Source organism: Habropoda laboriosa, unplaced genomic scaffold, assembly GCF_001263275.1.
Source record: "Habropoda laboriosa isolate 0110345459 unplaced genomic scaffold, ASM126327v1 scaffold801, whole genome shotgun sequence".
Classification (NCBI taxonomy): Eukaryota; Metazoa; Arthropoda; class Insecta; order Hymenoptera; family Apidae; genus Habropoda; species Habropoda laboriosa.
In genome coordinates, this window is record NW_017101026.1 from 515,011 (window position 1) to 539,062 (window position 24,052).

Genomic DNA, 24,052 nt, shown 5'->3' on the forward strand with positions numbered 1-24,052 from the left:
CGCGTTAAAGTATATAAATATGCGTACCTATAATGGTACCCACCTCGTGCAATCTTCCAACACGAAATTCCACCGATTCTAATCTCCGTAGCTTACAGAGTTGATACATAATTCACAGCTGAGAAATCTGTGTAATAATATCGTTCCAAGAGCCGCAAATCCTCCACAGCTTAGAAATCGAAATTAGACGAACTTCTGAGAAATGTTGGAAATCTCGAGTGAAAAGAGTCAAGGCTACTAGATCCGTACGAAGGATGAAAGTTTGGTTCGCTTAGAAGGGATCCGCGAAATTGTTGGAAAGAGAGTTGTTCAAATATTTGTACGCGTATAGGTTATTAAAGGGACGAGGAGTTTGCCTGATTAAATCTACCTAGCAAGTTGAAGATGGAGAGTATATACGTTGGTTGAATCGGGACGCTCGTTCCTTCCTCGATCCTTCCAGAGTTTACCTCTGTTCCGTCCTTCCTTTTCAATCGAGTCTTTGAAGCGTTCGAGAGGTGGGAGACTCTAAGGAAAACGGGAGCCCCACGGCATTCATCGAGTCCTTATCTTTCACACAGTCCTCGACTGTTCTCAACTTCATCTTCAGCCTTCGTTCCCAAAGACCGTCCGTTAACTTTTCCAACCTCGTTAGGGCATTCTTGTTTGTGTTTCGCGTGTATGCGCTTATCTTCTCCATCGCTCTGTTGTCTGCCACAGAAAACTCTACCTCCGCCTCTTTTCACCTTTAATCTATCCGCCTGCGGAATTATTAGCCCGGACCTCTACCTTTCAAAACGGTTGACAAATCCACGTGTTATCGCTCGCGCACGAATGAATAAATAACGGTGTTTGAAGAGACATCGCGAAGCTAAACTTGCCAGGTCGTCGGCTCGTTTTTTCACGCGAACCTCCGAGCATCTACTTATCGCCGGTGAACACGCAGCGGAAAAATGAAACGAGAAACCAGGTTAATCCCTATGAACTTGTTGTGTGTATATGTATACAGTTGGCCGAGCGTTGACCCTCTCCGGAGGAAAGAATAACGTTTCAATTAAAGACTAGACATTATCCTGTCATTTCCAAAGTATAATTCTGGTAGCATAAGAAACTTTCTCATCCTGTTGCTTGTCAAGGAGGAACGCCGCTGTTGCGTTGCTCGAGTAGAAAACAGTAAGACAAGATATAAAGAGCTGCTCTTAGGGGAGAGAGACCGCGAGGCACTCAGGTGGTAACGGACCAACCGTTGGGGGAACTGGGGAGGAAGTCGAGAGGAAAGCGGGGTTTTCATTGAAAAACGAACGATCGTTTTCTCTAAACTAGCAGTTACGGAGTGAAAATTCGTTCCTACCACTGGTGCGAACCGTTGGAAATAATTCAACCACCATTTTTCTAATTTTTCTAATCGATCCTTCGATATCTCTCGCTTCGTTGCTCCTTCTTGGGGAAGTTTCGGGAGAGAAATACAGATGGAAAGTGAGAAACGGTACTCGTTGCATCGGAATAATTCCACAATTTGATTACACGAGCGTTTTGGATGCGTAACAAAAGGTAACGTGTTTAAACGTAAACGAAGCGAAATTATTCCTCGGAAAATGTCTCGGGTTTCAGTTGGCCGCGAGCAACACGAGGATGCAGAATAATGCAGCGGCGCTGTAAAGGACGCGAAAGGTTGCAAGATGAAATCCAACCGCGAACTTTTCTTTAGCCGCTTTATTGTGCGTGGAAAATTAAAAGAGTGAAAGGGTGATTGTTCCATGGGCGAATAAGAATAGCTCGAACAACAACTGAACGTTAAAACGTTAAAGGACATTTTCTACAAAGAAGAGAATTAAAAGAGATGGAGCGTAAAGAACGAGAAGAAGACGAGGAGAAAACTCGGTAGGATTTCTTTAATTACCGACAAGCCCGGTCATAAATTGTTTTATTGTGTCGCCAGAAGAGATACGCCCTAACCTTTTCTCGTCCCGAACAAACGAGGATCCTTGTTAGAGAAAGCGAAAAGGAAGCTCGAAGTTAGGACACTCCCATCGAGTGTACCTAACGAACTTAGGTGACGACCCACCCCTCGGTTGAAACATCGTGATCTTTCTTCCGTCTAAATTTATCCCGTCGTTCCTCGTCGCTTGAACAGCAGCGTTACAATTTCACGGAAAAATTTGTCGATTTCCATTGGAGTGTAATCGATGGAAGGTGACGAGAGGTGGTGATTGTCGCGCGACAAGCGTGTTTCAGGAATGATTAGCTGGTCGATACGTTTATCGAGAGGTTAGCCCAAGTGTCTAGCTGGTGGTGGCAGAGAGTGGTTGGAATGCCGTGTAAAAGCGACTCTAGCTCGCTCGGGTATAGAGGGTGGCAAAAAGGGTCGAAGGGAGGAGCACGGCATAGTCTCTGCCCTCTCACCTCACAGCCGACTAGTTTTTCGTTAGCTCGTCGTCCCGTGAAATCTGTCACACCCTAGCTGCCTCTAGTCAACGAGGGCTCTCTCCTCTCTACATCGCCCGTTCTCACCTATACACACGCGCGTACACTCTATGCCTGTACGTTCAGCAAACCGGCCGACCACGGCTTCTACTTCACCCGTTTTCGAATGATAATAATATTCGTCTCTAATGCTGTTACAGCCTCAGATTTCATACTGATAGAACAGTCGAGTATGAAAACAGAGATAAAGCGAGTTAGGTTAACGAGCACAAGTGGAACAGTCATCTCTGGTTCATATTTAGCAAGCCGGATTTCAGTTGGGAACAACTTTCGCAAACTTACTTCAACTATCAATTTCAAGGAGGTTTACCCTCTCAAGAAATCGACAGATACGGAAGAAGTTGTCTGCTGATTGAAGTTGATTTCGCGATAACGACGAATTAGCGGCTGTTGAAGTTGACGTGGAGTGCAGAGGCGGGCATTTTTGCGGACTGTAGGTCGGCCTGTATACTGTATAGTCGATCCATCAGACAAGCGGCCATGTGTAGCCTCGTATATCGGGTGTGTGCTTTGACAAGCACACCGTTCGAACCAGTCATTCACCGACCACAAACGTTCTCGATTGGCCGTGCTCGCCAACCGAACAACTTGATTCAGAATGAGGTTAGCCACGCCGCTTGAACGGCACCACTAACAGTGTCGGCTAAATCTTGAATGCATCGGCTGGTTCCCGTGATCCACGCATGTGCTCTACCGCCTCGCACTACTCTCTCTCTCACGTTCCTCCTTCCGCACATGAATGGAACGAATGGTGATCAGCTCTGCTACCAGCTTTCCTCTCTCTCTCTCTCTCCCCCCTGTAATACAAGAAAAATCGCCAATTAAACGCGAGCGGATCCCAGTCAACGTCGAAACCACGCTCACGATTAATTCGCTTTGTACCGGTGGATAATCGACGAGATCCGAGTAAAGGATCGAAACAATCGAACGATGCGATTGCAGCACTTGAATTGCACACGGTAACGGCGTGCTCTGGATTTCTCTCTGCGATCATTTGTAACCGTTAGACAATTGTACCGTTCGCTGTAGACAGATTGATTCGAACGGACGAAATTGCGTATAATTTTTCGCGGACAAAAGGCGTGAATTACAGCACAGACGAGACTCGAAGGCGTGAGGCGAGGTTCGTCGTAAAAAAAGGAGTCGAGCTATTGTCGTCGCGTTAAAATAAACATCTACACGGAGAACGGTGTACGCGCGAGCGGCCACGTTACGTCATAAATATACACGCGCCGATGAGAAAAGCTTGGACCGCGACATTAGAACGCTGCTCGCGGATAAAAAATTAATTTCGCCCGTTTTTATCGGTTACTCGGCACGCGCCGAGACCCTCTGGCAAACGCGTAGGGACCCCATTGAAAAGGAGTATCTTCCTATATTGTAGTCTTCCTAGGAGTATCTTCCAAATGTTGCTTCTGAACGCGTTCTACCAATGTTCCCCTCTGCACCTCCTGCACCGTAGGTACGTACATCGGGAGGCGTGAATCCTGCATCCATAAATGCAACGGCAGTCGTCGCGATCTACACACACGCGGTGGTAGAAATTGTTTAACGGGTCGATGTCGGTAAACACGAAGAAAGCTTGCTCTCGCACCTACGACGGGGGGGATTCTCTCTGTTGGTACCTGCATACGTGTGTCGTATTATGCGGTGAGAAAAGTGTGGGTAAACAGCGTGTGTCCTACGTGTTTGCACGGGTATGGTGTTGGAGATTGGCGTCGGTGGTGGTGGGTTAGACCCTATCGATCACGAGGCCTCGTCCACGACACATAAGCCCCTGCCTACGAGCCCTCCTGGCTGGCGTAACCTATTTCTGCAGCTTTAAAACTTTCCCCCCCGGAGAGCGAGGGGAAGAAGTGGTATACCGTGGCCATTAGTACGCTTGTATTTGCCAATTTCGTACCTCTTAACGAATGCCAATTGTCGGCGTGGATTTTCCGAGCGGAATTTTCTGCAATGGGAAATCGAAGGACGGAAGGAGGTAGGAATTGGAATGGAAACTTGGCCGGGTAATTGTATTTTCAGCGAGAACACGTTTCGGGAGTTTTTAAAGAGAGAAAAGGGGACTGTGGAGAGAACGGTCTAAAGTATTTAAACGCGAAAAGGGGGATCTTTTCGGTGGTGTAAGATTCCGAGTGAAAAGGCGGAAAGCTTAAAATTTGATTTTCGCCGTTGATAACGAAGCGTGAATTCGAACACGTTCCGCTCTCGTTCTATTCCTACGTCTTTCGAGTAAACCGGAGGAATTCTGTCCTGGAATTTTATCCGGTTTGCCAGTCTGTCGCGTTAAAGAACGTCGGACGACACTCGAACGGGAGTGATACGAGAGAAGAAAGATTGGCCAAGAGAAACAAGCACGTCGAAAGGGGATCATCGATCGTCGATGGCACGGCAGGTCAAGTTTTTCCTCTTGGCCGGTAGAAGCCGAAAGTTGAAACCGTATCCGCGATTTCACGTGGTGAAATATCGAGGGAATACGCAACGCCAACTCCTTAACTTTCCAACTCAATTTCACGTGTAAAGAAAACTTTCCTTCGTTCTATCCGGACAACGGATAAAAGAAACGCATAAAACTGATATAATTTGTTGGCTCGACGAAAGGATGCTGCGTACACGCACACACGCAACGGTGGTTTATGGATGCATCGGTGCAGGGTGGTAACGACTTGGTAAAACGAGAAGCAGTTGAGCCACGAAGCGCTGTGAAATTAAAGCGCGCGATAAACGCGAATGGAATACGGTGGTAGCCTGTGCCAGGTAGCCAGGTAGGCTGTGCCGTTTTTAGAGCGGCTATAGTTGTCGCGTTGCTGAAATTTACATTGTGCGTGGAATAGGGTACGTAGAATCGTTTCTAGAAGGTTATCTGCGACCCAATTTCGACGGGAGGCGAGTGGCGAGGGTGCGAAGAATTGCGAAAGGAAGAGGAGGTCTGGTGGCTCGAGACCATCGATCAGAGGAGAACGACTCGTACGTTTAGTGTGTTTGCTCGGCTTATCGGTGACTGCAGAAGGATACGCGTAAAGTAAATCGTTTTTTCGCGAAAAACCAATAGACCGGGTCTCGATAACGCGTTCGCCTTTTTTCAAGTTAGAGCCAAGTTTAAAGTTGGAATGAAAGTTGAAATAGGTTCCGTACCGTGAAGGAAAGCCGATGATTGATAGCTAAATAAAGTAGTTATTTCCGGTGAAAAGAAGAAATTCAGCGATTAACAAGAAGGATATGAATTTTCCATACCTTCCATTAGCTTTGCTTGCCCCGGCCGTGCCGCGGCTTAATTACTCCAAACCTATTATATTTCACCCTGTATAGCCTGAGGTAGGACCTAATTAGAGGTTAGGACCTCTACGTCTCGAAAAGATGTTTTAGTTGGTGGGTGAAGCTGCGAAAGTACGTGTTCGAAGGAATTTGACCGAAAAACGTTTTCGGTCCCGTGAAACGAGGGGAGAAAGAAAGATCGCAAGACGGCTTTTCCTTGTCGCGACACGCTTTATGATTTCGCAACTCGCTCCGTTGAACCACGAAAAGTCCTATCTAAACGTAACGCAAATATTTATGCAACCTTTCGAAGCTACGAACGGGGAGAAGTTAATTCCGCAGTGCACCGTCGAGCTTACGACCAAAGAGTAAATATCGTAAACACCGATGATGGCTCGAACCAATTTCCCGGTTCGCCGCGCGCACAAAATCTTTTATAAATTTTCCAAACGCGGAAACCTCGCAGCATTTTAATCGCGAATTCCTGGATAAGGTTGAATCGATGTATTCGGAGTAACGTAGTATTACCAATTTGTTCCCGTCCGAAGGGAATATATCCATACCGGTATCTCGTCGAATTGTAAACGACGTTGTAAATCGGGGAATAATTGCGTTAACCAATCTCGAAATAATTGTATCGAGCACGAGGAGCGTATTAACGGAGGAATGCGGAGCACAGCTGCGCGAATTCGTTGCGCGATACGTGCCTAAATCCACCTGATCCTCGTCCATAATTAAATGTCGTTGCTTGGTCACCGTTCCAATCGATTGCCATTTGCACCACGCGTGAATCGAACAGGTGACCAAAACAGGTAGGTAACGAAACGATCTGTGCCTCGTATGCTCGATCAACCACTACGAAGAACTAGGGTAACCTAATGCGCGTCTGCCACGGTTGGAATCCGGTGCAAAGTTGTTCGAATAGGTGTACGCGTGGGAAGCTGAGAGCGCGAGGAAAAGCCTCGGAATTCTTTACCCGAGACAAATTCTCTTCCGAGTAATTACAGAAAGAAGGTGGCAACTTGGTTTGTAGAGATCGCGATGATAACGAAGCAGAACGGATGAGATCGATCGGAAAGATGCAAACCGTTACCGTGCCTTCGACTAACGTAATTTCCATCAGGTTTTCAACGCGGAAGAAAGGGCAAGGGGCAACAAAGACTCTGCCGATGACGAGGACGATAAAAGAGCAACACGGAAGAAGCGTAGCCTCGACAGAGATAGCAGGACGAGGGACAGAGGACGTGATTTTCGTAAATGGTCGGTGCATTCTCGGAATATCGAAGCGAATCGAGATGATACCGGGTTTCGATGCCTTCCACGAGCACACGTAAGCGCGATTTTGCGCTCACGGTTAAATACCTCGATACAAGGAGATAGCGTTCGATCGAGACGAGTGGATAGCCCCGAGCGATTTTGCTTCCGAAGCTGCTTTCTTCCATCACCTTCCTCTTTTCTTTTCATCTTTCTCGTGGAAACGAAGTTATCGAATGGCGTCCAAGTTGATACTGAAAAAGCACCCTGGAAACGAGAGATGCGCTAAAAAATTGTTTCATTGAAGAACGTGGGTATGTGAAAATTCTTTCCGCAGACGCTGTAAGTTTACGGCAAAGCGGCGCTAGAAATGGACTAGAGAGAGATTCGCGATGGAATAGCGATTTCAGGGGAACGTTCGCTTAACGGACTCGAGCATGCGAAACGATATTGCAGCGGCGCGAACAAAGAATTCGGGAAGATCAATGTGGACGGAATAGGTATACGAGGCGGAAGACGTTCCTTTCCTTTAACGTTATTTTTGAAAGAGATTCTAGGATATTCCGCGAAAATGAAGAAGAAAGTGATACAACGGTGAAATCTATTTCTCGTGCTCCAAGTCCAATTTTCGAGTTGCAAACGCAATCCTTGTTGGACGATTACACTTAAATCGGCTTTGCCGGAGACGCGACGTCTCGAGGGTTCTATAAAATATCGATGACAAGGAAAAGTCTGGAAAGACACGAAACAGAAGGTTCTCCGATTTCACGTTGAATTTAGGGGCTTTGAAGAAATTTCATTCGACAGGGATTCCGCTGACTGGCCAACTTTAAAGATAGAAGTGGAAACTTGCGTGTACCCTGGTGATTCGATTAACCTAACCTCTAACTACATTAAACTCCGGATCATTGGTACTGATATAGTACATATATTTGCAAAATTCAAGAGTATCCTTGGAATGTAATCACCGGAGAGAAAGGGGAACGAATTTTCCCCGTTCCTGCCTCAAATTCTAATGGTAATAGATCGGTTTTAGGTGGTCGTGGCAATTAACCGATACACCGCAAGTAGCTAAATGAAAATTATGGGATAACCCAATAGCGATAATAGGATGCCTGGGACCACTCCCGGCCATTTCACCCGCATCCACGCATAATCCTTAATCTCTCTCGTACGTGAGAACCGTCTACAGCTTTTACCAACTATGTCGTCGCAATTTACATCTTCTTTTACCGCGAACAATCGATAAGTTTAATTACACACACACACACACACACACACACACGCGCGCGCGCGCGCGCACCGTGGTAAAAATTCGCGAAAAAAGGGAATTCTGATAGAAATTGCCAGGCAATATTTGTGTTTTAAACGGGAATGTTTACCGCGCATGTGAAAACACGCAAATTAATTTTCACGTTATAACCCGGTCCCCGTGAAATGACCACGTTCGCTAGAAAATAAACGAACTGCTGCGTAGAAATACAAAGTAATTCGGATCCAATTACACCGCTAATGATTTCGGACAACCGTGTATTTATCGATCTCTCCGGTGAACCGAAGCTGTTTTCTCAGCTTCTGCCGTTATCGAGGCTCTTGCATAAACGTCCCTAATGAGAAAATTGATTGGAAACACCATCGACGAGAACCCTTCCCGTTCCGAGATTCGTCAAATTGTTTCGCGAAACTCGATCAAGACGTTCTCTATTCCAATCGTTGGATAAATTGAACAATTTACTACACCGAATGAAATCTGAACGCGTGACAATCGAACGTTGCTCGTAGAATCGCCGCTCGTAAAGGTGAGCGTAGCTCGTTTTCCACCAGCTGTAATAATACAATTACTCGAGTTAACCGGTGGACGAAACGTTTCATCGCCGCCCTTTATCGCACGATCCGTCGTTGACCAGTTTATAATCCGACCATTTGATTAGCTAATGGATAAATTATCCAGTCGGTAGGTATTCGCGAAATTAGTCGGATTATGGCCCCTGGGGCGACTCGTAATTGAGTTTCTCCCGTGTGAAAGAGCGTGAAACAGCGATAGTGGAGAGTGTTAAGTTTTGTGCAGCGGAAGCTAGGAAAGTCGGGATCGAAAAGGAAGTGAACGCCCCGAGGTGTTGGACCACGTGTGCCGTGGCAGGTAGTCCCGCGCGGTATGCAGGACAGTAGGTCGCCATCGTCGTCTCCGGTTCCTCCTCGCGTCCATTTTTTCTTCTTTTCTCTCCTTTGCCCTCTTACTTCTTCGAGTTTCGTTCTTCCGTCTGTCGCCTTCCTTTTCCTTCGCTCCACCGTACTACCTTATGGGATATTACGATATCTTAATGACACACCGACGACACGGCGAATAGGGTTATTAGCGTGTGGACGAGAGAGGACGGTTCGATCGAAGAGGTATCCTCGTATTATAATTGAACGTCGTTTCGTGCGACTGTCGTCCCTTCCCGGTGTTTAACGTAATTGCCGCGATACGAAAGAGGTTGTAAAATAAGCGCGTTTCGTCCAAGCAAACCTGCTCCTTCGTTGCTTCATTCCTCATTTTACGCTACTCGCGTTCCTTCTGTCTCTTCCTTTGCAATTTATGCTATATGTGTGTACATTTCGACCGCATTCCGCTTTTCACGGGGACGGAAAAAGTTTAGGCTTATTTTGTAACTTGCGTTTCCTTCAGTTTCCCCCCTCTCTCGAGCGTTTCTGATTACGTTAGCCTCGTTCTCTCCCAGGCGTCCATTATTTTCATTTCCACCTATTTTATTTACTCTCGGCGTGCTTTGTCTCGGCTGTACACCGTGCACTCAAGACCATGGATAATTCGTCCCGGACATTTTCTAGGAGCTCGAAAAGTGTTCGAAACCGAGGGGCTACTTTGAGAAAATCCGATATTTTCTAATATTCACCGGTGCGCCGAGAAAATATCCCGTGTAATTCGTGAGGCGCGAAAGGAAGGGAGAGAAGGAGAGAGGAGAGAGAGAAAGAAGCGATCTCTCGTGAGAGCCATCCACGCGATTCCCTCTGTTCCACCTCCATAAAACCGAGCACAGAGGGGCCGCGTGTATCCTCTGCGAGACGAGCAAGGATTTCGTTGTTCGCGCTTCTTGCAGACATGTCGGATCAGCCGGGTTTCACAGCCGCCGAAAGTTCCTCGGTGCCTTGGTCGCGTGTCGAGCTTCTCTCCAAACTGCAGTGCCTTCTGAAATCGAAATCTTTCGGTGCACTGAAACTCTACCTGAAGAGATAAATCGTGGAGACTAATCCGAATCGCAGAAGGTATAACTGGGTGGTGCGGGCGTACAGAGTTTTTTCCACATTTTCCAGTCGATCGATCGACCGTTCAACGTCAACTTGGCGGTTAACGAGCTTCGTTATTCCAAGATAAACTCTCCTCCCGGTGAACGATTGAAATTTCCATACGCTCGCGACACGGTCCTCTGTACTTGTTGGTTTCTTAGGCGGACCTTAGGTCGAGACGGTCACCGCCGAGTGTTGGAGAAAGAGTGGGTGTCCCGACATCGGGGGAAACTGTTCGATCGTGTTTATTTTACGCTCGGCGTAACTGTGAATTCGTAATTTCGCGGTCTCTGGTAAATCCTGTCTATACTTTGAAAACTGCCACGGGATGTGAAATTGCAGGCTGCGAGATGTTGCGACGAGAAGGAATCGTGACCGAAGGGAATTTGTAACGAGAGCTCGAACGAGAGCGTTTCGCCAAGCGTCGGAGCGAACAGAGAAATAGAGCGTATTTCAGAGGAAGGCTGACCGAAAATTATTCTATTCGCAGGTCCATCGCCCAAGTCGAAGGAGAAGTGGGGTCCGGTGAACCCTGGGGCTATAGGCCAGCCCGAGTTTCGTCAGACCGTTGGAGGAGGAGATCGAGGGAGAAGAAAGCAAGGATCGCTGGAGATGACTCATCGTCCTCTTCCTTTCTCAATGAACACGTTCCCTTCGATCGAATAAATCTACGCGGAGGAATTGGAGGAACTCCTCTGGATTAGGAGAGAGAGGAACCCTTTGGAATATCGAGCATGTAAGACAAAGGACTCGCTGGCTGGTGGAGCGAAGGAGGTAGAGAAGGGAATTTCCAAGTGGAACAGCTAGGAGAGGAATAAAAAAAGCAAAGGGGCAAGATGAGCAGGCGAACAGTGCCACCGGGTGGACTGAACTCGTGCGAGAGGATAAGACCGGAACGACCCAGGAACCCTATCCAAAGGCTGGTGTGGGGTCCAGGTTCTCAATTCCAAGTCGGTCAAATTGGTCTACCCGAGGACGAGGGCTCGAATCCACGGATGGCCTTGAGAAGGTACGTGTATCTGTATCCCGTTAGATTGCCTCTTCGTTAGGATAGGTGTGTATTACGATGCACAGGGTAATCGAGGATTCGATTACCGTGCTGAAATTCCACGTGATATTTGATAGGCCACTGTAGCTTCGTTTGCTACGTACGCGCTTCGTGTTATTCCAAGACAATTTGTTCGAATCTGGATAATCAGGTGTGCCCGGTAGCCAGCGCGATTACGGTCATATTGATCGGGCTAGACAACAGCTTCGTCGCGTCCCTGCTGTGCGTCGCGATATGCAGTGTAATAATATATGTAGGCTGGAAAGACGGTGATCGATATTCTCTCTGTATGCTATCGCGGAAATACGTTAAGACCTGGCTAGTAGTGGCGTCTGGCCCATATCGTGTAAAAAATGCTTTCCTCTGTGACGTACACGCAGATTCCTGAGACTGTACGAGGGCAGACAGTACCGAGAGGCGGCCGCTTTCCTCATGAAGCTTCCTCACTATACCCTGAAAGCGACCCTGCCGGACATTCCGGTGGACCTGTTGATCGAAACGCTGCCCCACAGTTTGTCTCTGCTCGAAGCTCTCTATTCGAGGCTGCTCGAGTTGAACGTGAACGATGCGAAGATTGTGCGCGTCGAACAGGTCCTTTGGAGGGTCGTGCACCTGATCTCTGTCAGCCAGGACCACTTCCGCCTGAGGATCTGGTGCAAGTTACTCGTGTCGTTGCACAGATTGGCTCCTAACGCGAGGAGCATGTTGATGGGGAGGAAGAGGGCTGTGGAAAGGGCGGTCGAAGGTCTAGGCAAACACGGCCTGGTGCCGTTCTCTCAGCCGAGCAATTTGGAGAACACAGGAGCGTCCAATTTCGTCCCTTTGCCCGTTGCGCTCAAGGAACAGTTGGAGAGCCGGATCGAGGCTTATAAGTTGGCCGTGCACAAGATCGAGAGCTTCGGGAAGCACGCCAGAAGTCACAAAGGTAAAAGGATTTGGGTAACATTTACACCTCGCCGGTTCATCTTTCTCCGGCGCGTTAAACGAGCTAATTGGACGGTGAGGAAATAAGGCAGATCGGTGGGAACTCGCGTGGGAATAGAGATTCGTTCCCGCGTGCGGATTCGACAGCTTAGCAGGTGCAGGTGTGGAAGCGCGAGAGAAAGTCCGAAAGTTTACGTTTCATCTCCGATTACTGTCATCCGGTGTCTGAAATGGTACACACAATGAAATGATCCGGTCGCCGCGATATCGCGAAAATCCGGCGAGAATCCAGCGAGTTGGGAAGAACGGAGCGCCGCGTCGATTCAATTTCGAGGGTCGCTCGAAGGAGCGGAGTCGGCAAAAATAAATTGCGCGATTAACCCCGCAGACGGGGTGTCTTAGAAGTGGTTCGAAAGTGCGATCTCTCAGAATTTTTCTCCCCCTCGAAGGTAAAGTTTATTTAGAAAAACGTCGTCTCCCGTTTTCACTCCACAGCGCGTTCGACTGTTGTCACAGGTCTGTCCGAGCGTGCTCCGAGCGATAAAGTATTGGATTTTAACGCAGCTGCGTCGGACACGTTACATTTCCGAATGCAAATACACCGATGTGCTGTGGACGTTAATGCGTTTACACACGTTGGCCACGTTTACTCGATGTCGTCGTTGCGGGCCGCGGCCATCCTTGAACCTCGGCTCGTTTCCGATCTCTCGAAAGGAACTGTTCGGTGTTTACGACAGGAAAGTGTTCCGGTTCGGTGAGAAAAATACGGGCGATCCGGAACGAGTCGGCGAACGTCACTTCCACGCGTGTTCCCCTTTATTCGAGCTTAATTACCGAGATCGGCAATTTCGTACGCCTGCTGAGTCACGGGCTAATTTATTACATGCACACTGGAGATGTAGTTGATTTGGTGAAAACGTGGCATGAATAACGTTAGATAGCGGTAGCGTGTAATATCTGGTCTTGGAAGTAAGCTAATTACATCTTGGATAGAGAGTACTCCGAAGATGACACAGGGTGATGTAGGTATCGTGTAATTACGAACATCTTCTGTCCAGTGAGTTATCGCGGTTGGCATAAGTGAAATCATACGTTTTCTCGAGTAAATTGTGGCTCGGTCGAAGGAAAGTAACGGCGATGCGGTGTTCCACAGCGGACCAAGGTGTACAGGCGGCATCGCATCAGCGGCAACTTTCGCTAAAGTACAGCGAGATCCAGCAGAGGTTGATCGATAATCAGAGTCTGCTGAACACCTTGGAGAAAGCTGGTGACCCTACCAGCTTAGAAAGTCTGCTATCCGAGCTGAAACGAAGGGTCGAGCAGGACAAGGAGGCGCTCAGACAATGGACGGCCTTGAGGAAGTCCACCTTGGCCGGAAACACGAAGAATCCGTCGCTGGCTGCGAGGCTGCTCCAATTCTCCAGGGGTTGCGAGCTGGCTCTGCAATTGATGAACCAGAGCAATCTACAGGTAGACATTTATCGTATTTCACTCTACGACACGCGGCCGAGATTTCAATCCCTATGCGCATAAAGTAGCTCGACTAGAAACGCTGTAACCACGAGCAGTCCCGCGGGACCGAAGCTCAGCAGCGACGCGACCGTAGTTGATGAACAAAGCTCGAATTCACGAGCGCAAACTCTTTGCGGCCACGTGACGTGCTCCCTTAAGGACCCTTTCGCGATCTGAAATTATACGGGTTTGCTCGTAGGGTCTTTCGATGCACGAAAACGCAGACTCATCTTTTATCGATCGAAAGTATACGCCGCTGTGCTCGTACAAGAAATTCCCTTTCTCGTCGTTCAGCCCATTGTTTAGAATTAATTGAACGTTGAACGTTAATCGAGAATTAGATTACCGTGTGAAACGCGCAGCCACGAATTACGAGTGGGATTGCCCGAGCGATAATTCCCCGCGAACGCAACCGCGCGATGAAATTTTAATACGCCACTTGCGAATACTGTAACGAGCGGAATAACGCGCGTAATAATGGATCGACCGCGAGTCGAAGCGATTCTTCCGTGAACGCGTCTAAAGAAAGATTTCTCCTCGGTGGTAGAAATTTCGTGAAAAAACCGGGTCATCGGCGGCGGTTAATTAAAGGCGCCGCTTAACAAGTGCACGTTCGGAGTCCCGCGGTAGATTAACCAGGCTCTAGTTAATCCGTTTTTTATTCCGAGAGCAGCTCTTACTCGGGCCCGTTCCACCGTACCACGAATGGTGAGACGTTTTAACGACTGTTCGAACAGGCCTAGGCGTTCCCGATTTCACGGGCGAATCTCGAGAAAGTCTCTCGAGTATTCTTCTCCCCTATCCGTAATCTTCCTAACCCCGGCGCCAGGCACTCGTGTCAATGGTAGAACGACCGTGGTAGGCGGAAAACCGATTGGAAAACAGCCGATAAGAGAGTGAAATATGAAAGAAGGCGGTATCGTTAAAAAATTGCGAGAGTGGAAAGAAGGAAGAGAGAGAGAGAGAGATATTTCCGCCACAGGCGTTCGAGCTGGGTGAAAATCTGGCGGACGACTACGAGGAGGAATCGAGCAGCAGCGCTGGCTACCACACGGACGAGAGTTGCAGTCCTACTCCCGAACCTGTGGTCAGAAACAGCTGCGAGATTGTTAGGACCGAGGAGAATTTTTCCAACGTAATTTCCGGTGACGTGACCGCGGAACGACTGGCAGAAAGGTACACGGTCCTCTACGGCCAGGCACATTTGCATACCTTGGATGCTCTGGACGCTCTGGAACCCCTGAAGAACGCTCCCGACTTGAAAGCCAAGATTCTCTATTCAGTGGTCGTGGTAAGTGGCACTTTATGCAAAGTACGAATAATCACACCGCGTTCACCCGCTTGCCACCCTTAATGCGCTTGCATCTCCTCCGCCTTTCAAAGAGACCGATAGTCACCGGTTAAGCTTTTCGTTACCTCTACTGCCCCTATTTAGCTATCAATTAATAGCCGGAACACCAACAGGTACACCGTATATGCAGGAAAGTTCTCGGGAAGGGGTGCAATTTTTCAGAGCTGCTTAATATTAAATACCTGAAATTATTCGAGAGGGAATACACGTCCCGTACGAAATACGAGGCCGTAAAGTCCGCGACAGAGAAGTTTATTAACTAAAGCTGTACACGTATATACTGTAACTTTACGACTCCCTGTTACCGCGATTCGCGACGCTAATCAATTCCATATGCAGCCATGTTTATTACGATTATTTTACGACGCATGCCGGGGAAATTCGTAGCGAGGACCTGTTTTTCTCCGTCCACCGTTCGAATATACAGAGCACCGTTCCCGACGTACATACATATGTATTTACCGTAGTTTAAACCTGCCTCTCCACCCTCGACTATCCGCGAATTATCGAATTTCGGCCCCTCTTTCGCGATCACTGTAGGACGGAAGAAAAATGTACTTGTCTCTCTTCTCTCGCCTCGCAACGACGAATCCTCGCAGTTGGATCAATTTCACAGAGAATCAGATGACTGAACGGACGTGAAACCGGTCGAAACGAAATGTGCATCCGACGATCCTCTAAACAGCTGACGAGAACCAAATGGAATTTTAACGGGGACGCGTTTAATGGAAATTACGAGCGAAGGCGAGCACGAATTTATGAAAATTACGCCGCCACGTTTCTCGTTAATTCCGCTTGCTGGACCGTGTTATTTAAATCGAAGCATCGTTCAGTTACAAACCTGTTGTTTTCCCTCTGTTCTCTGCACTCTCTGCCTAACCCGTATCGTTTTATTGAAATTGCAAAGTGAATTTCTCCGATTGTTCCTCGGCTATCAATCATCGCGATTCCTCGTTTCTCCTTATTTTTTCATTTTTCTCTCGTTCCCGTGTTTTTTATCAATTCCCATCTCGACGGGAAAACGCGGCGACTGTGAAAAGCGTCGGCCTTTCCTTCGGTGTTGGAGCGACGCGATGGAAATTGGCAGGAGAGTTTCGTCGAAATTTTCCTTTGTCGGCCACGGTGCCCTTAGCGCGGTGAGCTCGTTACGCGGAAGAGAAATGGTTTTCGACTCGCCGCTTTGGAAACGCGCAAACAACCACGTGAAATTCATTTTCCCGAAACTCTGGCAATCGGATATACGCGATGTTTCAGCCAGGGGATTTTCCCGGGGAAAATATGCCCGGAAATTTCTAATTGGCCACTGAAACAGCGTTGCGACGCACCATCGACTAGCTTCGCAATTAAGCTATGATGCAGCCTCGGCTTGTTCACCGAAAAGACGTGCCACCTGTGTGCAGAATTATCCCAGATACAGCAATAAATGACAAATAACTACAACTTTAATTTCGATAAAATTCCATTTTAAGCAGTGTGGAGGTTTTAAAAAGTTCTCCTCGCGAAGGAACCGCTTAACTTCGTTACCAACTTATGCCAAGAAATTTCCAAGCGGCAAACAGACGAAAAAGTTGGTCGCGACGTGAATCGATAACTCCGACCGGCAGATTAGAGATCTCGGAGTGGGAAAATTCAGTAGGCTCTCGTTTCGTTTTCAGCGAAGAAAAGGTTAGAGAGAAGAGATCGTAGGGAGGAGAAAATAATATAAAATAATATAATTGGAGAAAGAGAGAAGAGAGAGCGGAGAACACGAGAGCACTCTTGCAGTGTTCGGGCTGGGAAAGAGCTCGCAGCGAGGGCTCGATTTAAAGAGAGGGTAGCGGTCCGTGTTTTCTGCCGTTTCGTAACTTTTCCTCTCGATTGCCGAACCGTCGAATAGAAATAGTACCTACCTAAGAGAAAGAGCTTCCGTTTTTCGTTAGTCGGTCGACTTACCTGCTTGGCGGAAACACGCAAACCGGAAATCCTTGCAACTAAGTTGCGATCCTGGGAAGAAAGCGAAAATATCGAACAAAAGAGGCAAAAACGCGAATAATATATGATGATATATTAACACATTCGCGTCGGATGACGCACATATGCGTCATTCAGGTATTCACTTGGATTCCGAATGACGCGAAATACGTCATTGAGACTTTCACATATCTGTCTGAAAGTAAATTTATAAAACGCTGTAAATGATTGAATTTCTTTTCAGAAATGCCGTGACAGATGTTTCACGAATTCTAATAATTGTATACGTTTCACGAAAAAGTAATTTACCACATTCTTGAAAATTTCATTGAAAAATAATAATTAGTTGAAAAGTGAGGATTGAAAGAAAAGACGCGAAATCACCCCGTGCACATGTTTAGGCGCTGCTCAAACACCAAAGAGAACAAGTCTACGAAAAAGTACTACGAAATATCCCTATCGAGAGTATGAAGCAGTGAACGAGCTAAAGCTCGCAAACGACAACTGCAAGTCGACGCTGTAACGTGAAAAGTTGGACAAGTAGGTAGATTGGATTGGAGGATAAAGGACGAATTTGGGAAAAGGGACGCGTGTAATACACACACGTACAGCCGAAGATTATTTTTGCCGGCACCACTACCACGCACCTGTCTCTCCCGTCCGATCGATCGACCATTAACGTCAAAGCCGTCGCGAGGGGGTGACGAGGGTGCACTTTTGCGATCGAGTATACCCGGCAAGTAGCAGAGGCGCTAGTCCGTCAGCCTGGGGCTATTACTTTGCATACATACAGCTAGCTTTCCTCCGCACACCGTTGCTCGGGGAAATCGATGAACTAAAATAAATACCTGCGACGAAAGCCACTTGGTATGTCTTTCTCTAACATCTGCCGATTGCGTCTTCTCTTTCTCCGTTCAACCGGTTCCCGGAACAATCGAACGAACCTCTCTCTGTTACGTCGGTTCCCTCACTTCTACCTCTTCTCCTGGCATTTTGGCGTAACTAGGAATCGTCACCTCCTGTTTCACGCGCGACTACGTTTACGGCTGGTTTGTCGAAGCGACAAAAAGACGAGCAGTTACGATAGAACGAGTAAAGCGTGAAACACGGTCTATGCGTGCGTGAACTTTCCGACTCGTAACGGGATCGACGATGCAACAGTTATTACAGAAGGAACTCGGAGAGGAATCGACGAGGAATACACGGCAGCCGTGGGCCAACCTCTCTCTATTGTACCATCTAACAATTACCTGCGAGCAGCTCTATGGAATAATTACGCGATAATTGGAGCGACGAAAGACGGGTCTCGTTTCAATCTCGATTCACAGTTTCGCGTCTTTATTAATGCTCCAGTCATTTTTGTGGAATTCCTCGCTTTTCTCCACCACTGGACTACGCTCTCTCGTTTTCCATTCGCTTCGAGGAGCTTGGTCTGTACGATTTGTAGAAAATTGTTTCGTCGATATTTATGCGGTGAACATGCCTGGAGAGAGAACTCTTTTCAAATAGCTGCTTTTCTATAATCCCGGATATCGTGTAAAGAAACGGTGCCTGTCGCGATAATCGAGCGATAAACTCGTTAAAGGGCTTCGCGGAACGATTTTCATTGAAACCACGGGAAAAATTCATTTCTCCCGAACGCTGTCAACTTTTCCACTCAACGCCGTAAATTTACAAACTCCCCGCAAAGTCTACTTCATACCCCACGTAACGCCTCCAAGTGCAAAATCCAGGACGAAACGATGTCGTAAAGAGCACGCGTCGAAGCGAAATCCATTTTCCTGCGTGAATAAATCATAGGATCATCGATGCGGATCCCACCTAAGTTACCGCCTCTTCAGCCTCACTTTCGTCTCTTCCGAAGCAAAAAAAAAAGAGAGAGAGGAAACCCAGCCCGTAAACTCGTGATTTTACCTACCGGCCTTGCTCCAAAAAAGAAATTCTTCCAACTAATCTTTTTTTGCCGAAAAAAAGTAAATAGATTTGTTTTTTTGAGAGGAAAACGTGTTGCAGCTCTCCTGGCGATTGGCGGGCATGATTCAGACGTCGAGGTATCTGGAAGCGGTGAAAATTCTGAACGGTACCGCGACCACGACGCAGGCGACACCGGAGCTTGAGGAATGCGTGAAGCGGCAGTTGGCGACTTCCGGCGCGCGAACCGGTTCCCGGGAGGTCGCGGAACAGGTGGTCAACCAACTGGAAAGAACGCTGTACGACTTTCCGTGTCTACGGGGATGCGCCGAGGTGAAGAACTACGCGAATGCTTGCTCCAGTTTAGCCTGGGCCTGTCTGGCTCGTGCCACTCCTTTGGTTCTCGACGTGGCCCAGGCTTTGGAGTTCAGAAGGGAGCTCCATCTCAGGCATCACGCTTCTCCCGAGCCAAACGGTACCAGAATTAAGACGGTCCTTTGGCCTGGACTTAGAGAGGGTTGTCAGGGGCCTTGTCTTCACAAAGCGGTCGTCCTTACCTCTTAATTCCTCTCCTCTTCCCTCCCATTTGAAGGATTAAGAGAATCGCGAGGTGAAAAGGTGTAGCAAGGTGATCGTGGAGGAAGTGCACGCGACGAGGGGGCTTACGCCATTGGTTGCTCCAATTTCCACGCGTGCCTCGTCGCAGTCTTGAATTTCCCAAGGGGAACTGGATAATTACATTTATACTCCGTCTTATGTAACAGAAATGCGTCGCACTCTTTACAGTCGCAACCTAGAGTTTTAGCGTTCCGGCGTGATGAGATTCTACAATGCCGCGCCGAATAACCCGAGGGACAGTTTTGCCCAACTTTCTCGTAGGTTCGATTGAAAGAACGATCGATAACCGAAAAATCTATGTAAATTTAAGCGCCGTTCTCTCTCACCGTTGCCAATTTCTCCACGGATGAGTTCGTTTCAAGTGAGAAAATCCTCGTACTACGATAATTATTGTACCGGCCTAGGTTAACGGTCGTTTTAATGTTACGAAAATGCCGAACCGTATTAAAGAAAGGTAATTAAAAATCGAGTCGTTCGAGTTTCCCTACGTTTCGCCACAAGTTCCCTCCAAACTTTTCACACGGCAGATGCTCCTGTTTGAGAAAGAAGCCGCAACGACGAATAGCCGGCGACGGAGGAGCCACAGATGTTCCGGAAATATCGATGTATCAAAGAATTCGTCCCCTCGAGCTCGAAATTCCTCACACGAACCTCCGTCTCTTCCCCTTCTTCGTCGATCCAGTGCGGGAGAAACTTGAGAGAAATTCCCCCTCGAGCCAGCCAGAGTTCATTTTTTCCCCGAGAATAATAAGATCGTTTACACGTTTTAACTTGGACGATAAATCATCCCCTTATCTCGAACGCTCCTCCCGCAAACGACTCAATTCAGACTCGAGCGTGTATAATTCACCACTCGGACATCGCGACCTGCGAAACTGTTAACGATGCTTTTCCTTACTTAACGAGAGTATCATCTTTGCTTAGACTTAAGCTGGAAGGATTAACGTCCGCATAATTGTATGCTCGTTCGGTTCACAGGGCGCCTAGTTGTATTACCATTTCGTCCTCTAACTAATGTCTAGGCAAAACATTTCGAGATTATCTCGAGTGAACTCGCGAGGAATGCGTCTTAATTAGTTTAGGATAATGCATATTTGTCGTTTAAGTAGATAGCATCGAAGTAACTGACCCGATTACAGTTGTTCGTGGTGTACGGGGGGAACTGAGGTTCAAGTACCGTAACGACTAGACTCTCTCGGATTTCCAAGGTTTATTATAAATCTCATTTTCTATATACATTATTCATACACTGTTTCAACTCTCTTCTGTTTCAATGTAACAAGTATAAAAAAATACGTGGAGCTGTTACGCGTGTTTGGCCCTGATCACCAGTCATTTCTCTACGCGAAACATGAATCTGCCTTTTCAAATGCCATCGACCAGCTTAGAAAATACATATGTATGTATGTATTTACCGCGTGTATGCCGTGTCTGTATGTGTGTGTGATGATAAAAAGTGAAACTTAATATAGAGGGACTTGTGTATCGTAGAAAAACAAAAAAAACGCCTTTGGTCGAAACACTCGACAAATTCGTATCGGTATCAGAAGAATACGACTCTGTCGAGAGCCGAGTATTAACATCTAACTTAATCGATTAACTTTGATTTCAAACGTCTCGTATTGTCTCCCTTCTGTGTATTACCATCTGTTTTGTTCGATAGAGAACGGTAGCGAGCGACGGGAGTTGAAGAATCCCTCCTCCACTTCCATTGTCAACATTTACAATTGTATTCGCGTTGTATACACCAGGATTCGCGAAACAAACAAAACAAAAAAAGAAAGAAAGAATATCGTCGCTCAGCATCGCAAATGCCGTTTATTAAAAAATACAGGCTACTTTCGTAATGATTTACTCTACATAAATACGTGAAAATTATCGTTACAATTGGTGAGTCTTTCGCTAACACGAGATTCGCGCGAATCTCGCGATGATTTAAAGTGTATAAGCTCTAGAATCATCTAGAAAAACAAGTGTGAATAGGGTAAACGCGTACTCTTTACAAAATACCCTTCAGACTTCCGGTTGCTTTCCCTTGTCAAAAACGTAAACTTATTTTCCTTATAAAATTATCCTAAAACGCTAAGAGTCAAGATAATGAAAAAATATACTTTTACAACGTCAGAAAGTAAATTTATTTTTTTCTTTCTTTTCTTTTTCCCCCCGTTTAATATGACGCGAACGAAATTCGTATAAAAAACAAACAGTGTAAATTTAGTCTCCTAATGTGGTAATAACTTGGAACAATATCTACAGTAAGATGTTATCGAGAATGAGTCGACTAATCCAAAAGTAGTACACGTGTGAAATACATGGTGTATTTGGAAAATATGGTTTATCAATCGGATGATTAAATACCTTATCGTAAATTTTCTATTCGGTGAAATAGCTATCGAATGACGAGAATGGATTCTATCTTGACACACTTTCCTATAACAACATTCTGTTGCTCGTATAAAAGATATTCGATCGCTAATGACAAATACAAGACATAGTACATAATTACGTATCTTGTAAGGAGGGTAGAAATACTTTTAGAAAGAGCGAAAAGTGCCATTGTTACGTGCTCCAAGAGCACCAACTCTCGGAGCACGAGAGGTTCATAGAATTTCACGATAGTAGAAAAGAGAGGCGAATAAACGAAAAGATTCCCTTTCTCATTATCCAAACGATATCATCCAACAGTTTAAGTCAACAATGTAATAACGCTTTGTTGTACCTAGGTTCATTTGTCTAGACGCGTGGCATGGCACGAACCGCTTTCTTCGCGTGCAAAAATATATAAAACTCTGTTTCATTGATCGAAACGCGATCCAATGCTCGTTTACATGATGACGCACCATTTCTTAGTGTCTTCGTTTGCTGGTTTATTCTCCTCGTCGAGATCCAATTTACCAGACTGAAACTTCAATTCAGAAATTGGAGTGGAGACTTGTATAGGCCTGCGTAACCCCTTTAACAAACCAATTGAGCTATTTAACAAGCTGTTCTCCGATTCTGTTTTCTGTTTCTTAGTCAAATTCCAATCGTCGATTTCATGTTTCCGCTTTCCATCCATCGGACTGCCATTCGTGGCGGAAACTGTGTCGGATAAACCGGTGTTGTAGCGTAAAATCTTAAAGTCCTCCGAATCGTCAGGTGCCAACGACGCGGTCGACGTGTTCACGAACATCGAGTCGTTTGGCGAATATCTTTGCTCGCGTATAGTAACATGGCGCATTCTACTTAGCGAACGTCTCCCGCAGATACTTCTCAACGTTTTTCCGTAAGACATGTCCTTGGACGGCTGGCTCAGTGAACTGTGCCCGCTGGCGCTGCCGCCGCCGCCGCCGCCGCCGCCGCTACTACTCGTATCGAATAACTTGGAATTCTCTTTCAAACAATCGTTCAGCTTGATCTGCACGTCCTTCAACATTATAGAAGGATCGTACGAGACGAACGAAATGTCTTTGCCGATGCTTTGCTCTTCAACTTTTTCCTCTTTCTTCGGTATGTCGTTCTGCGACGCAGATTCCGATGTTTCGGATATTTCGGACGTTGTAAATTCCAGAACATCTGCCGAATAACTTTCTGTGTCGGTTTGAGATTCGCTTTGCAACTCTTCCTTCTCCATTACTACATTTTTCGCTGCTGCTAAGGTCGAAGAGCTTTCCTCTTTGATTTCCTCTTTTGAATCTTTATCCTCGATCCTTTCTGCTTGTACCTTTGCAACGTTATCTTCTGTTTCATAACTTAAATTCAGATCAACCTCTTCCTGCTCTTCTGCCTCTTTAGTTTCATTCGAATTCTTCTCTTTCTCTTGGCATTCGGTTTTTTCTTCCTCGACAACTACTACTGCTTCTTTATTTACCGTGTCTTCTTGTACTTTGGAAATTGAAACAGGTTCAGAAGAAGCACGATCAACATGCTCCTTGTCAGATTCCTGGGTATCTTTAGAAATCTCTGTGCTAATGTCTTCTTTTTGCACAGATGGATTCTGCTTCACTTCTGCTTCCTCTGATTCTGGCTGCATCTCTGCACACTTTGATTCGTCACCTTTCTCTGAAACAGATAATTTCTTCTCCTTGGAGCTCCCTGGTGGATTACTTGCTTGTTTTGCGTCGCTTTTCACCTCAACTTTTACTGGCACACCAACTTTACTCTGTAACAGAAACATTCTTCTGTATTTTAAAAGGGAAAACAATTTGCTATTTCAAGCAATGGTTTAAAAAATTGTTTCTCTTTCAAACCCACGTCGAAGCTCTTCTTTTGACCAGGAGGTACTTTTTTTATCAAGGTACCCACCTTATTCCTGAAACAAAAACATTACAACATTCAAAATCATTAGAAAAGAATTGTATAAATGATTGTAATTCATGTCCACAGAGTAAGAAATGCTGGAGGTGATGAGAGGTACTAGTTTAAGAAAAAAAAAACTGGACAAAGCAGCTAAACCAAAGTTTCTCATCTATATGTATTCATTTAACAAACCTTAAGCTTGT

At 46.5% G+C, this 24,052-nt stretch overlaps 2 protein-coding genes across 3 annotated transcripts in view; one reads left to right on the forward strand and one right to left on the reverse strand.

The window, feature by feature from the left end:
• Nucleotides 1–11,093: 11,093 nt before the first annotated feature.
• Nucleotides 11,094–19,517, forward strand: LOC108577954. Its single transcript, XM_017941185.1, has 5 exons — nt 11,094–11,266; nt 11,686–12,230; nt 13,383–13,699; nt 14,724–15,032; nt 19,056–19,517. Exons 1-5 carry the CDS (start codon nt 11,094–11,096, stop codon nt 19,515–19,517), a joined length of 1,806 nt encoding a protein of 601 aa, XP_017796674.1.
• Nucleotides 19,518–22,343: 2,826 nt separating this feature from the next.
• Nucleotides 22,344–24,052, reverse strand: part of LOC108577921 (eukaryotic translation initiation factor 3 subunit A-like) — a 6,249-nt gene continuing 4,540 nt past the window's right edge. Inside the window, exons 2-3 of one of the 2 annotated variants that reach the window (XM_017941152.1) lie at nt 23,856–23,862; nt 22,344–23,712 (exon numbers count right to left, since the gene is read on the reverse strand). In XM_017941152.1, the coding sequence (XP_017796641.1) occupies nt 22,396–23,712; nt 23,856–23,862 (1,324 nt within the window). In that variant the 3' untranslated portion in view covers nt 22,344–22,395. Of the gene's footprint in view, nt 23,713–23,804; nt 23,863–24,052 lie in introns of both variants that reach the window. The other variant, XM_017941151.1, reaches the window with a different exon arrangement.